The sequence below is a fragment of the Plecotus auritus genome (assembly GCF_963455305.1).
Source record: "Plecotus auritus genome assembly, chromosome: 8".
Lineage (NCBI taxonomy): Eukaryota > Metazoa > Chordata > Mammalia > Chiroptera > Vespertilionidae > Plecotus > Plecotus auritus.
Genome location: NC_137782.1, coordinates 20,261,514 through 20,276,685, shown reverse-complemented (window position 1 = coordinate 20,276,685; position 15,172 = coordinate 20,261,514). Strand labels below are relative to the sequence as shown.

Sequence of the window (15,172 nt, the reverse complement as noted above, 5' to 3'; positions counted from 1 at the left end):
CCTTTCAACCTCACTGGAAACAAGCACACGTTAAATTGAGCATGTTGATTTAAAATTAAGAGATTGGTATGACTTTCACCTTCAATTTATTTTTAGAAAAGGGGTTTTATTTGAAGTGACTTCAGGGAGTTTATCTGGTGAGAGTTGGTGAGAATTGAAAGTATGGCCAGTCAGTTCTGACAGCCTCCAGGAGGCACAGGGAGGTAAGATTTTGAAGAGAACCTAATCTCATGTTTCTGAGGGAGCAGTAATACGACCCATTCTGCATGGGCAGCCATTCCTCTGGTCCTGCATTGTCTGTCCTGTGTGTGGAAGGTTCTTGGAGGCGCAGACCGGCAGCCTGGGCAGGGAGGCCCAGCACTGGGGATGAGAGGGGAGTGGCCGCTAACAGGTGGGGCCAGGCAGAGGGAGGCCAGTCCCCTTACTGAGGCCCTGATGGGGGCAGTGGGGGTGGGTTCCCAGAATGTGGCTGCGTGAGGGGCAGGACACAGAGCTGGGAGTGAGCTATGGAGTGGCCAGAAGCCAGGTAACTGGCTGTCAACCACATGGGCAGCCTCGGGAGATTGGCCCAAACCCCCAAATCCCTTCTGACTGTAGTCAGGATAGAGCTTGAGGAATTTCCAAAGGAGGGCAGGAGGGCTATGGAGGCAGGGCCTGGCCGCTCCCCAATCAAGAGGGTGTGCCCTGCTCATGGGGCCAATTTCTTCATTTGGAATTTGACGTGACATGGAGATGATCTCATCTTTGCTGACTTTCGTGCCTTCTAAGAATCCCTTCTGTCTTTTCCATCCTGTCCTGTCCTCTGGGGTAGACTGATGAAGAGGATGACATGGAGGTAGGACTATGTCTAAACGTGTAGAATGTCACGTTTGACCTCCAGGGGCGCTGGAGAGTCTAACCTAAGCAGCCTGCAGTGTCAGCACGGTTCTGTGCTTTAAACCATGCATGCACGTTTTCGGGTTGGTTTCTTTGTGATCACTAACCTCCTAACATGGGTCCTTGTCCTGCCGTGTGTTCCAGGGACTGACGGATTGACTGCTTTTCCGAGCTGTCCCTGATCCCCAGGCCCTGTCAAGAGTGGCAGCGCCAGCACACCTCTCTCTACTGTGAGGAGAGTGGTCAGGGAACTTTCCCTCCAGCCCTGTCTGAGCCTTTTGGCAATACAAGTATGAGAACTTGGTTCTAGAACAGCCACATGAAGAGCCCTAAAATCAGAGAGGAAGTGGGGTAGTGGCTAAGAGCCAGGCCAGACCAGCGGCTCAGCAGCTTTGGGTAGCCCTGACTTGTGCCCATTTCCTCCATTGGCACCCACTGGGTCTGGTGGGATCAGTGTGTGAGGGGTGGGAGGGCAGTGGCTCCTCGTCTTGGTCCAGATGTCAGATCCAGAGTCCAAGTCAGAGCTGGCTGGCCTGGAAGGTGAGGAAGGAGCAGTACAGATGTGCCAGCCACAGATGTGTCCTGGGCTCTCTGCTGCCGTGGCCAAGATGCTGGATGAAAAGAGGAAGCCCAGATCTACAGAGCTCCTCTCTGTAAAGCTAACAGACTGCTATGTCTCACCCAGATGTTGGGCGCTGTATGCTGTGGCCTGATGTGCTAGCATACGTCTTGTAAAACATCTGTGTCCTGGCTGTTCAGCTGGAATTAAAGGATATTGTGTGCACGTAATACTTGTTTAAACAACTATATTTTTGAAGTAGTGTTACAAAACTCAGTTTCAGCATGAATTTCTGAGTCATGTTCTGATCTGGTGCCTGAAACCAACCCCTTGGGGTCACTTAATCTTGGAGGGCCTCAGTTCCCTTCTCAGTAAAGTGAGGTGGGACTAGATCTGGAAAATTTCTTCCCAACTCTTAATCTTGTATCATTCTGTGGCTGAATCCCACTTTTAAAATTTGACTATCATAAGTGATATGTAAGAAATTTTTAACTGCTTTCTGACACTAAATTTTAAAAAACTTAAAGCTCAATATATTTAATTAACACATTAAATATATTGATCCTCATATCAGGGCTTTGGCATTGGAAACGGATTTGGTTTCTGAGTTCTTCCCAGAGCTGATTTCAGTCGCCCCTGGTAGGCACCCACTGAGGGAACTTGCAGAGAGCCGAGATGCCTGGGACAGTGGAGGGATGGGCATGGTCCTTTTGGACCAGGGCTTTTCTTTCTGATAAAAGAACTTGTGTGTTCACAGATGTGTTGTTATTATTCATCCACAACCTTGGTGGCTGCCGTAAGGACTGCGTCTGCAGAATACACACAAACCAAAGGACAGGGAGGGACAGAAGAGAAGGTTTTCCTCAACTAAGCATTTTATAGGCTTGAGTTGGCTTTGGGGACATCAGCTCACGCCATCACCCCCCTTTGGTCTTGCAGTCCGGCAAATTCTCCAGCAGTTCTCCAGCACCTGCAAGCCAACCACAGGGCCTGAGCTACGCAGAGGATGCCGCTGAGCACGAGAACATGAAGGCTGTGCTGAACACCTCATCCCCGACCATGGACGATGCCACCCCGGTGCTGGGCATCCGCACACGCAGCCGGATCAGCCGAGGTAACTCCGGGCTGGGTGGGGCACATCTTCCCAGGAAACTACCCCATGGGGGTGTGGTCCCCATCACCGGGTACAGGTTCCTGTACCCGGGTTGTGGCTGCAAAGGGCTGCTAAGTGGGATGCTTTGCCAGAGGCTATATTTCTGCCTCTGTTTTGTAAGTAAGGTCTTACTGAACACAGCCACACTTGCTCGGTTGTGTATTGTCGGTGGTGCTTTTCCATGTAGTGGCAGAGCTGTGTGGGTGTGACAGAGATTTCAGGCTTTTGAAGTTGTGTGTTTGTTACAAAAAGAAGTGTGGGGAGAGGAAATTCACAATTTTCAGCAGATTTATATATATCTGTCTTACAGAAGCATCTTTCCCATCTTATAAAAGAGATTTCACAGGAAGTTCATCCTGGTATATTAAAATAGCATCCTATATAAAGAAGGCTAATATGCAAATTGTCCCTCAACCAGGAGTTCAACCAGGGGGCGGGGACTGCCTACCAACTGCCTGGCCCGATTGGCCCTGAATGGGGTGGGCCAGCCAGACCCCACCCGTGCATGAATTCGTGCACCAAGCCTCTAGTTGATTTATAACTCTTTAACGTGACTTGGGAATTATGTTTTTGTGGGGCTTTCTTCTTGCTTGTCGATAGGCAGATGTTTCCATGCCAGACCTGGAGTTATTAATAAATGTATTTTTTTGGTCAGCAAGCAGAGAAGTGTACCAAAGAGAATTTATGTCAATTCCACCTTTACTGGTTGTAGAGGACAATCTTGTTATGATATTTCAAAATCCATTGATTTCTATTCCACTGAATGAGAAGTTGGGGTTAGTTAATATTCACTGGGCACATACAGCCACGGATAGAGAGCTGACTTCACAAATGTCTCTGGACATTACTGGACATACATCACTGGACACCTGTGATGTTCACATCACTGTGTGGCATGGGGTCTGGGGCGGGGAGGGGGGTCTGCCCTCCTGTGACCTGGCAGGTGGAGGGAGGCATCCAGGCATAGACAGTTAAAGGGCAGTGAAAGATAAGAGCTCAGCTGTGGTACAAGGTATTATGTCATAAGTGCCCCAAGTGTGGGTTTTAGGGAGTACAGAGTGGAGGATGGTGGCTGGAGAGGTGCCCTGTGCCCCACTGTGGGGACCTGCAAGCACTTGGCTCTGCTGAGCTTGGGCTTCCCACTCTACTCTGCTGCGGGCAGCTCAGCTGCTGGAGGCAGCGCTGTGCGTTTTCATTGGTATCCTCCTCTCTGGGTTCATCGCATTCCCTGTTTAATCCTTCAGGATCCGCTAGTTCATGGACCATGGGAACCGATGACTCACCAAATGTCACAGATGATGCCGCCGATGAGATCATGGACCGCATCGTCAAGTCGGCCACCCAGGTGCCCAGTCAGCGAGTGGTGCCTCGGGAGAGGAAGCGCTCCCGGGCCAACCGGAAATCTCGTAAGTGCCTTTGAGTTGGGGTGAGGGACTCACCCACAGGTACCTCCCCTCTAGTCCTGTATGACCAGGAAGGGCAGACTCAGAGGTGGGCTCCAGGGAATTGTCACTGGTGCCAGGAGGCCCACCTATTTGTCAGCAAAAGGTTTCCTACGTGGCAGTCAGCGTTGGCCTGTGGAGGGTGCTGCAGTCACCCCTGTCCGGGGTAGTTGTCATTTCTGGCCTCCCTCAATTCGTACTTTGTCCCTAGGAAGGTTAAAAGGTCCTGACATGGCTCTGGCAGGCGGGGGTGGGCTCAGGGCGGCCCATTGCCAAGCCCTGCCCGGGATGCTTTGCCAGAGGCTATATTTCTGCCTCTCTCCCAGCATCAGGGGCCACTTTGTGGGCTGGAGGTGGTTCCCCCAGGGGTTTGCTGCTGCCGGTGATCATGACCAAGGTAAAAACCAGTGATTTTATGATCATTAGGATGCTTAAAATACTTAATGTAAGCCTAGGTTAACCAGTTATTTTTTCTTTTCCTACCAAATAGAGGATTCAACTAAATCAAAGCTACTGACTTTCTCTTTAGTTGGAGCCCAGTTCCTGCTCCTGCCCAAGTGGTGGGTGTGGAGTTGCCTGTGTAGGCACTGTGCCAACTCTCATAGGGACCGCACCGAGTCAGGAAGCAGGGTTCCTCTCAGTTCTGTGATGTCACTTGTGTTGGCTGTGGTGCTGGTGTGTGTTGAGAGCTCAGCCCCCAAGCTTTGGCCCCTGCTGGTCACACAAGTGGCAGCTTCACCAGCTCTGCTTCCTGGAGTAAAGGGTGGTGACTAGGAAAGGAATTTATGACTTTTCACCAGAAGGAAGGCTGGTTGCCTCCCCACGTCCAGACTTCCAAAGTGACAGGAGAGTGACTCCAAGTAGACAGGGAGTTCAGTTAGAACTCCAACTCAGGGAGCCCCCCGTGGTGCCACCCTTGAGGTTCACACAGGAGGTGATGGGGTTTGGGCTGCATATGTTGGACCCCATGATTCACAAACATTGGCATGCTTGTTTCCAGGGTAAAGAACACTAAATCAAACAACTGATTCAGCTGTGTTAACAAGGTCTCCAGGGGACTCGGGCACAGTGAGCTAGAGTGCTCAGGTCTGAGGCCTGGAGTGGAATTACAGGGGCCTCAGTTGCATGCGCATCTTCCCTGACAAACTCTTCTCCAAAGACATGGGCTCATCCACCTCTCCCCACCTGCCTGCAGGATTCCAGCTGCTCCAGGCCAAGGCAGCACCTCCCTTTTTCTCTGCCTGAAGGGGATGAAATAGTATCCCCATGTGGTTTAACTGACTTTCCCCTGCATACTAGGAAGCTGAGTTGACTCTCTTGCCATTTGCATCTCTTCTTTTGTGGATGGCTTGTCCATATTGTTTGCCTATTTTTCTCTTGCTCTTTTTCATGATAAGAAATCTATTTGTTAAATAGTTTTGTTAAATGAAACACATGAAAGGCTTTTGGAGGTCTTCCATAGATTATCTTCAGTATTTGCCTTTATTGCCCTCCTATTACTTACTTCAATAAACAGCTAACCAAATGGCAGAAACTTGGTACCCGGTCTCTCCTGGTCTGGCTACAGTGGGGCACCTTAGTGCAACAATCACCCGGGAGGATCTGGGAAAAGCAAGTGTGTGTGTTGAGGGTGTCAGGGACCATGGGCAGGGAGTGGAGAAAGGATGCCAAGCCAGGGTGTGCCCTCACAGAGGTGGGCAGGGGTGAGCCAGGAACCTCAGAGACAGAGACTACATGACACAGTGGCCTTGCCAGTCCCCGGAGTCTCAGGGCATCCACGTCTGTGTGGGCAGAGTGTTGGCCCTGCCCTCTGGTCTAGAGAGAACCAGATTCTTACAGAGACACATGATGTCACTGGGAACAATCACACAGTCATAATTAATTTCCCACTTCAATCTGGCCAGAAAGATATTTTGCCTGTTTTTGTTGTTGACATAACATACTATTCTTTGGTATCGTTTCCATTCCAATCTTATGCGAAACAGCCGTATATTCTTTTTATTTAGCCAAACACATTTCATCCTGTGATGTGGTTACTTCAACGACTACAGCACTGCATGTATGTAAATGTTTGTCTGCAACAGGTTTAACTTATTAGTAATGGCACAATCCACAGATATTTAAGACAAGGGAAGTTACTTTGATTTCCATTTAAAGGGGTGATAAACTCCAGCTTTTCACAAGAGGTTAAAGGAATAAGAAGACAATAATTTGCAAAATCAACATGAAGTTTCGTCTTTTGGGCTCCACCCTGTCTTTTATTTGATTGCTTAATGGTGGCAGTGAGGCAAGTGGATAATGAATACCCAACATATTTGGGCCGTAGCTCATTTGGCCAAAGACAGTAATAGTCCAGCTATAGCAGGAAACTAAACAGAATCCATCCCATAACCTAAAAATTTATGACCTGTGAGCCTTTTTGAGAATCCTCTGAGAAAATTCAATGTCCACTTTCCTGTTGGCGCTGGTGGCTGGGCCTACACACACCAAACGCCCTGCGAATGCCTGGAACGTGCAGCCAGTAGGGACACACCAAGAGCACCTTCATCACTTCACAGGCTCCCACAGCTCGGTTCTGTTGCTTTCCCAGCTGGTGCCTTCAGGGTCTCATGAAGCAAAATGTTTCTAATTATGTGGTTGGGTTCTAGCCTGTGGAATGGATTGTCCAGCACACACTGGCCAAGGCCCTCCAATCGGCTGGTGCATCGACAGAGGGAGAATGTTCTCTGAGCTTTACGGTTGTTTTGTTTGTTTTGTTTCTTTGTTTTTTCTACTTTGGTTTTTCTTTTCATAATATTGGGGCAGGTGTTTTGTCCCAGAGCTATTTGTCCTCTTAGGCCTCCTTAATGTTGACCTGCCCTAGAAATCCCTGAAGCTGACCAGCACTTGAGGTATCCTTACAGGTATGATTCTGCAGGATGGACCCCAGTGACTGGGGTGGAGAGGGGGCTCCTTCCCAGCTTGCTTTTCTCTTGGACCTGCCTTGAGAAGAGGGTCTCCACCCAGCTGGCTGCCTGCATGGGGCCACTAGCCCAGATGATCACAGAACAGAGCGGGGATTAGGGACTCATAGTCTGCCTTATCTCTTGTCCCCAGGGTCATGTCACGTTGAGAGAGGCAGGTGCCCCTTCTCTGCTGAGTTTTCCTCCAAGGGAGCGTCTGGGCCCTGTTGTGACATGACCATGGAGTTTGGAGCTCAGAGCTGTATTTCTCTACAGATGTGACCACTTTGATGTGACCTACATGTAATCAACCAGTTTCTTAGGATTATAATGGTGGACACCTTTACAAAAAAACAGTTTCCCACGGGCAGAGCCAAAAGTTCGATTCCAGGGCCCGTTGGGAAAGGACCACAGAACTCGGATTCGCTCTCTCTCCCTGACTCATCCCTCACACCACCATTCCCCCTCAGTGTCTCTTGTGACGCTGTGGCATTCCTCTCCAAGGGCATGTTGCACATTTGACATAACTAAAATCTTATTTTATTTCTCTTACAGAATATTGAGGGATGTAGCCATGCTATCTATTAAGTAAGCATTCATGGAGAAAGAGAATGATCGAATCTGAAAAATTATTGAATATATTTTGGGGAAAACATGATTTATGCCTCACAAGATTAGATTCTGTGCACAATTTAGTTCAGTTGTCTCTACTTTTCCAAAGTTGTGTTTGAAAATACCCAGGAATTTCCCCCACTAATCCCATTTTTTAAATTTTCCCTGCATTTAATTTAAATAGTTCTTCCTTACTTACCGTGAACCAATTTTATATTTACATAAAATTTATATTTACAGTGCAAGATAACAATGGCCATAAGCCAGAGGCTTTAACATTAATGCTCTTGGGATATAGTAAAATAAGATGTTGGAAGGAAATAAAGCTTCCTCAGTCCAACTTTTGTCTTTTCAACAACAGCGTCATTGCTGTTTAGTGAGCACCTAATTATTCTTCAGACTCATTAAAGCTGCTCTGATCCCTCCACTAAAGGCACCTGCTTACCCAGGTGGACAGGACACAGGACAGGAAGATAAATAGAACAAGCCCATGAGAAAACCAAGTGTTGGATTGAGAGTTGTTACGTTTTATTTTACTGATGGATTTTTTTTAATTTACTGAATTTTCAGAGAGAGAGAGAGAGATTTGTTGTTCCACTTTTTATGCATTCATTGGTTGCTCCTTGTATGGGCCCTGACCGGAGATTGAACCTGCAATCTTGGCATATCAGGACGATGCTCTAAACCCGTGGTCGGCAAACTGCGGCTCGCGAGCCACATGCGGCTCTTTGGCCCCTTGAGTGTGGCTCTTCTACAAAATACCATGGCCTGGGTGAGTCTATTTTGAAGAAGTGGCGTTAGAAGAAGTTTAAGTTTAAAAAATTTGGCTCTCAAATTTCAATCGTAGTAACTGTTGATATTTGGCTCTGTTGACTAATGAGTTTGCCGACCACTGCTCTAAACCAACTGAGCTACCCATCTAGGGCTGAGAATCATTACATTTTAGTGGGTGACTCGAGGGCTGTGTGTGTTGGGACGAGTGCCACCATCAGTGCCCCACGGGCTGCAGGGGCAGAGGGGCCAGAACAGGATGGAGCCCAGTCAAACGTCCTGGCTCAAATCCTTCTCTCCCGCTTACTGTGTGCACTTGGCCAGGGCCTTATCTCTGTCATTTGTTCACTTTACTGGGGAGATAACAGTACTCATCTCATAGGCTTTCCACAATGATCAAATGGAATAGTCCATCTTCTGGCTCATGGAGTAGATTGTGGCCACCATTGCCATTATTCTCAGATTCAACTCATCTCAGTAGTCACCTGAGAGCACTTTGCAGGATTAAAATTTTTTTCACTCCTAGGAGGGTGGGAGATGAGAAAAGGAACGTGGGTTTTGTGAGTCCCAGACGCCCCTGTGCTGCCTGTGAGGCAGAGGCATCCTGTGTCCGAGCCCAGGATCCCACTGCTGGCAGGGCTGCGTGAGAGCTGTCACAGTGCCTGGAGTAGAGCGGCTGCAGGGCCAGGGAAGTGACCCGCGCCGTGTATGGAAGAGCTGCGAGGCAGACAGGGATAAACGTTTCCTTGGTCTGTTCTCTGTTAAGCAGCTGAGGAAGGGAGGCAGCCGCATGTGACAGGCTGGGCAGCTCCAGCCAGAGCATTCAGAGGGAAGCAGGAACAGGGAGCGGAGCGGGGGCCCAGACATTATCTTATCAGACCTAAGCAAGCACTTAAGAAATCCCCTATGTGATGGGAGACTTGTACACAAGTCCCACATCACACCAGCCCCGTCTGCTGGTCCTCATTCTCTCAGGCCTCCCCCGCCCTTCTTTGCTTTCGGAGTGAGAGCCAAATCCCTATCTGGACAGGTCTGCGGATCCCTCGCAGCACGTCCCTATCAGCCCCCTGCCTCCCTGCCCGCAGTACTTGGCTCAAGTCACGTTTGCTGAATGAACGAGGGAACTGGTGAGCAGACGGATAGATGAAAGGACACCCAAAGAACCCTTTCTATATGTGATCTGAATTAGGGTACAAACCTGATTTTAACTGATTTCCTTCATTTCACACCTTCAAGCGGAACATGAATTAACTTTGACTCCAACAAAGGAAGGATTCAGATTCTTTAAGTCTTTCGGGGGGCTAATATATTCATGTTTATTGGGCTATTATGTTCAGTATTTATTATATTTATTGTGAGAGAATTTATCTGAATTGTCATGAAGGCCTACAGAAAGTAGGATTCTACAGATGACACAGATTTTTCTAGAAAGATTCACTTTTCAGGAACACATCTGGCAAGCAAAGGGACCTTAGAGCTGTAGGCTTCCCCTGCAGCAGAGAACACACACTCCACGCGGAAGGGTAGTGTAGGAGGGTCCCAGGGGCTTTGCACATCAGCACTTCGAGTAGATGGTGAGGCCGAAGGCACAGCCTCTGGTTGAGCAGGAAGGCCAGCGAAGCGCTGGTTAGGCTTTGTTCTGTTCTCCGAGCCTGCCAGCCAGTCTGGCCCATGCCCATCTCTATTACATCAGTGCACATGCTCTAAGGTGCCAGGCTTCTTATTCAAGTATTTCCTTGAACCAAACACTACAGTCACAGGACGAAAGCCAGTGTATGGCCAGGAGTGTGAAGGCAGCATTCTAAATGCCATCGTGGGTGAAATGCCCACCCGTTCACAGAGCCTCTGTCGTCATTCGGCCAAGCACGTTTACCCAAAGGCACAGAGAATCTGGTCCATAGGCACGTGTCCGTGCCACCTCCGCAGCTAATGAAACGTAAGATGCTGCATGGACTTCTCCGGGCAGCATTCCATATCTTGGATAAGAGGTCCTAGTAGTCCTTGTCAAGAATGAGAAACATTTTATCCTCTTTTCTGCCATTAAAATTATCTTTCTTTAACAAACACTTGAAGGAGTGTTTAAAGGACATAAAAGGTTATTACAAACTAGTATTTTTATGGCTGCCCCATAGAACAAATTCCATTACTCAATTAAATGCAGTCTGCCTCCAACCAAGGCTCTGGAGCCAAACATTTTGTCTGGGTGAGTTAGACCCTCAGTCTGGAGCCCCAGGGGCTGCGTTGGGGAGGTGGGGGGCGGTACAGGAACAGCTGCAGATGGGCAGCTTGGGGCCCAGAGCTGGACTTGGGATACAGTAGTGTGTGTTGGTGACGTGGTACAAGTCTTTGAATCTCTATAAAAACCCACACTTGATGTCTGAGAGCCTTCCAAAAGTTTGCTGATTCTTTGAGTGAAGGGCAAACACACAGTAGGTTCTCCATAAACCATTTGTTAATTGACTAATTGATGGATTAGATGTTGGTCCCTGTTCAAAGTGCTGATCCCTGGGAGAGAAGACACCATTTTTTCATAGATATTATCCCTGTTCATTCCAGTGGGCATGGATCTTTCAGATACTTTGTCCACAGGGGATCATGGGGAGCCATGGAATGTGGGGTATTTCCTGCAGACATAGGAGGTGGGGCCCTGCCTATGGGGAGGCCTTGGAGGATACAGGCCCATGGTCACAGAGCAGATTCAGGGAACTGGGTCTGGCAAGGGAAGATGGGAAGGAATAAGGATGAGCTTTAATGATCAAGGGCCTGCCCTACGCATTTCGGGGACTCTGGCGCATTTAGGATTTAGGATGGAATGTGGATCTCTAACATGTCTCTTCTGAACATAGAACATATCCCCCAAACTCTATATGATCTTACATATAGAATAGACCAGTGGTCGGCAAACCGCGGCTCGCAAGCCACATGCGGCTCTTTGGCCCCTTGAGTGTGGCTCTTCCACAAAATACCATGGCCTGGGCAAGTCTATTTTGAAGAAGTGGCATTAGAAGAAGTTTAAGTTTAAAAAATGTGGCTCTCAAAAGAAATTTTAATCATTGTACTGTTGATATTTGGCTCTGTTGACTAATGAGTTTGCCGACCACTGGGACAGACCAAACACAATTTACAAATGAAGGGAAGTGTAATTAGGCAACCTTTCAAAGGAAAGGCCTGGTTTTGAAAGAGGCAGCTGTCTACTCATTCACCCTTATCCAGCCTTTATTTTGACATCAGAACTGATCAACACTGAGCAATGGGACAATCCATGATGCTGGGCTACACAGAGGCCAATTCCAAGTCCGAATCCTCGATGGCTAGGTGTATGCCCAGTGAAGGGGTCATTTGGTCCTTCCTGAACCTGTGTGTTTCACAGAGAACATCCACCAGATCCACCCAGAAAAATTTGGCAGTTTGCTTCATGGCAGCCAGTCTGCAGGGGATTCCTGGTTATTCGCTCTAGAGGCCCTTTGATGAGTGGAGATACTCAGAGACTCACCCTGACTGCTGCCCGTTGCCCTGGGGTCTGTTGACACCTTTCTGCCCAAGGTCATGGGTTTGTGGGGTGATCTTACCTGATTGGCATCACTGGAACTTGTATTTTCCTTTGCTCCATGATTACTTTTCCAGCTCTGATCCATTTCTTATGCTGGTCAGAGGCTGAGCTCTCACCATGCCACCTGCCCGTTGGCAGTTTGTACCTATTTCTCAGAAACTTTGTAAGGATGGGCCTCTTCTCCTTTCTTCCCTTACAAGGCCCCCCTCCACTGGACCGTGCGGGTCAGATTCTGTGCCATCTTCAGGTCAGCCTCAGCAGGAGCCAGATGGGGCCGAGCCTCTGAGAGCCCTGTGTCTCCCTGGCCTGGAGTCCCTGGGGAAGAGGGCTGGTGGACCACATCCCTGTGCCTGGCTGCTAATCCCTCCTTCTCTTCTCACTCCTTTGATCCGCTCATGCACTGCAGTGCGAAGGACCCTGAAGAGCGGCCTGACTCCAGAAGAAGCCCGAGCCCTGGGCCTGGTGGGCACCTCGGAGCTGCAGCTGTGACCCCGGGGACGCCCTAAGAAGTGTGCCTGAGCAGAGTGCATGCTCCTGCTGGACGGAGCCCCTGCAGTGCGGGGCGAGGAGGCTCTATGTCAGCATCAGCATCGAAAGGTCTGAGAGAAAGTGCCCATTTCTCTGTGGCTCCACGGGGCTGTGTTGCTTGCTGCGCGCTGACATGGAGTCTCCTTCCTGTACTTTCTCTTGTTTCCTTGACACCTGGTTTAGTAGTTCCAAAGTGTGACACCTTTTCTGTGCAAGGAACGGACCTTTTATGGAGCAGATCACTCTGTCAGTGACGAAGGGCATATGAGGCAGTTGGATTAGATTCACGGACTGGGTCTCTCCACACCACCAAAGTATCCAGATGTAAAACCCAAACTGTACACAAAGGAAAGCACAGGTTGTTGACCAGTTGTGGATTTTAGTTGTACTAAATGTTTATATGGATTCATAAATGTACACCATGTTTCAGATACTAAATAAATAGAGTTTAATGTCGTAATGGGAAACTTTTATTCTCTTGGCTGTAGGACCTTAAATAGCTCACAGTTTTGCCTCCTTCTGAGTCAGCAAAACCTCTCCCCAGGTTCACCAGGACCCTGGCTCAGAACCGTCTCCGGCCCCGGGGGTTCCAGCTTGGTTACTAGAATGAGGAGCCTGACAATGCGCTCTTTGTAACTCATTAATTAGGCATCAGGCTAGCAATAACCGTACCCGTATGCTTTGCTTTGCTCCATAGCGATGTGGAAGTAAAAATTTAGAGCAGCATTTTAAAAATCTGAACTATTCTGTAACTCACTCACTTGCCCCTTTATGTAAAAATTCATTTTCTCAAAAAGTTTACTGTCACCAAAAGAAAATGAACATTTTAAGCTTTGAGTGCAGAGAATGACAAATGGAGGCTTGGGCACTCAAGGACTGGTCATCAGAAGCCAAGGTGTCCGGAGAGGTAGGCGCCGTGAGGAGCTCCTGGCAATGGCAGAGCCATGCTGAAGGGGCTGCTGCCCAGGTGGTAGCTGAGCCCTTCCCAGAAGTCCCTCCGTCCAAGGTCGCGTGGCTCCCGTGAAGAGCCTCTGCCTTAGAAAGCAGGGAAAGGTAAACCACGGCAGCAGGTAGTTGGGGGGTTGAAAGATAGCCGGGTCACTAATGCTACTTTTGCCTTAATTTCAACACCTCTGTGACTCTGTATTTCTGAGCCTGGGCAGATGTGATTTATAGACAATCTCAGTTGTGTTGCCTAAAGAGCCAAAGATCATAGATTCACCCCACATGCCTCTGTGACTGTGTCTCCCTTTTCTGCACCCCCACTCACTGAACCACAGGGGGCTCTTTTCAGCAGGTGTTTGTCATATGTGGTGAGTGTGAGCACCCCAGGACAGCCCAGGACCTGCAAAAGTTAGGTCTGCATGTTACAGACAATTGAGTTTACTTAATCACTTTAATAAAAGGTATTAGGTGTTAATGTTTGTTTCCTTATGGTTGTATCATATTCTCAATATGGTTTAGTGGTTTGTGTTTATTTGCTTTGGAACTGAATGCAGACACAGAATATCTGTGTCACTGGGATCATGATGTACAAACAAAAGGAAGATGGATTTCTCTTGCACTGTTTAATGAACAAGTACTTTGATGCCCTTATAGGGACTCTAGGTATTCTGCTGAATTATTGCTTTAAAACAGGGGTGGGGAATCTTTTTTTCTGTCAAGGGCCATTTGTATATTTATAACATCATTTGCTTAATATAATTTACTTAATATAAGTTTATGTTGCTATGAAAAAAGCTCCTAGATTTATTGAATTTTGAGTCCCACCTGTGGTTGCCTTGGCAGGGCCAGACCAAATGATTTTAAGGCCCGAGGGCCAGATGTTTCCCACCCCTACTTTAGAATAAAAGGTCACATTTGGAAGGAAGTGACTGAAAAAATCTAGTGTTAATTTTATCTTAAAAATTAAAAAATTCTCAGAGGAAGCAAACAAGCTAAACCAAGTTCTTGGTTACACCGAAAGTAAAGAGGATCTCTTTGTATTGAGAACTTGGTTTAGTACCTTTTAGTGAAACTGAAGGATTTTTCCTGTTGCTCATTGCCTCTCTCTTGCTACCACTCACTCAGGCTTCCTCTATTAGTGTTGTTTGATTCAGGAAGTTAAATTTCTTTAAAAGACCTTTGAGAAGCATTAAAGTGAATGGTATTTTATACTTGTGAGATGCCATTGCTAATCTTGCTGGTTATCCCCACAGATATCTGCCAGAAGCTAATTCCAGCATGTCATAAATGCAAGAGTTTCATCAAAAGGTTGATGGAACTTGGGGACTCAGCAAGGGCTGAATCACATATGTTATTGCCTGTTGGAGATGGCTGAGGGCATTTCCCCAAACCTGAAAAGGATGCATAAATGATTGCTTGCTGCCAGACCCCTGAGGGCATTTCAATCTACATGTTATTGCCTCCTACTGGCCAAACATCTGAGTAGCCGGAGGCAGTTCCCCCAATCTGACAATGGATTCTGTATACTAAACCTTGCCTTTTGATATGTGTATCTACCTTGCTTTAGGACAATTTGTGTTAATAAAAAGCAAGGGGTCCAGAGAGACAGAAGAACTTGGTTTCTTTAGCCAAGTCTTCTCTGGCCCCCCCCAAAATACCTTCCAAAATTATGTTTTGTCTCTGGACTCTTGATTAATTTACACACAGCACCTTCTCCAGATTCCTGAACCCCTTCCTAGATGCTTAAGACCACCGGCATTAGATATCCTTGTGCCCAATTCTTAATTTGGGTTG

At 47.8% G+C, this 15,172-nt stretch overlaps 1 protein-coding gene across 7 annotated transcripts in view; it reads left to right on the top strand.

Annotated features, from left to right (window-relative positions):
* The window catches only part of FHOD3 (formin homology 2 domain containing 3), a 402,086-nt gene extending 388,229 nt beyond the window's left edge, over window positions 1–13,857 (top strand). For 4 of the 7 annotated variants that reach the window (XM_080686378.1, XM_080686377.1, XM_080686380.1 and 1 more), the window contains 3 exons: window positions 2,375–2,549; window positions 3,833–3,994; window positions 12,312–12,897. In XM_080686378.1, the coding sequence (XP_080542504.1) occupies window positions 2,375–2,549; window positions 3,833–3,994; window positions 12,312–12,394 (420 nt within the window). In that variant the 3' untranslated portion in view covers window positions 12,395–12,897. Of the gene's footprint in view, window positions 1–811; window positions 836–2,374; window positions 2,550–3,832; window positions 3,995–12,311 lie in introns of all 7 variants that reach the window. The other 3 variants (XM_080686376.1, XM_080686375.1, XM_080686374.1) reach the window with 1 other exon arrangement.
* The last annotated feature ends 1,315 nt before the right edge of the window (window positions 13,858–15,172 follow it).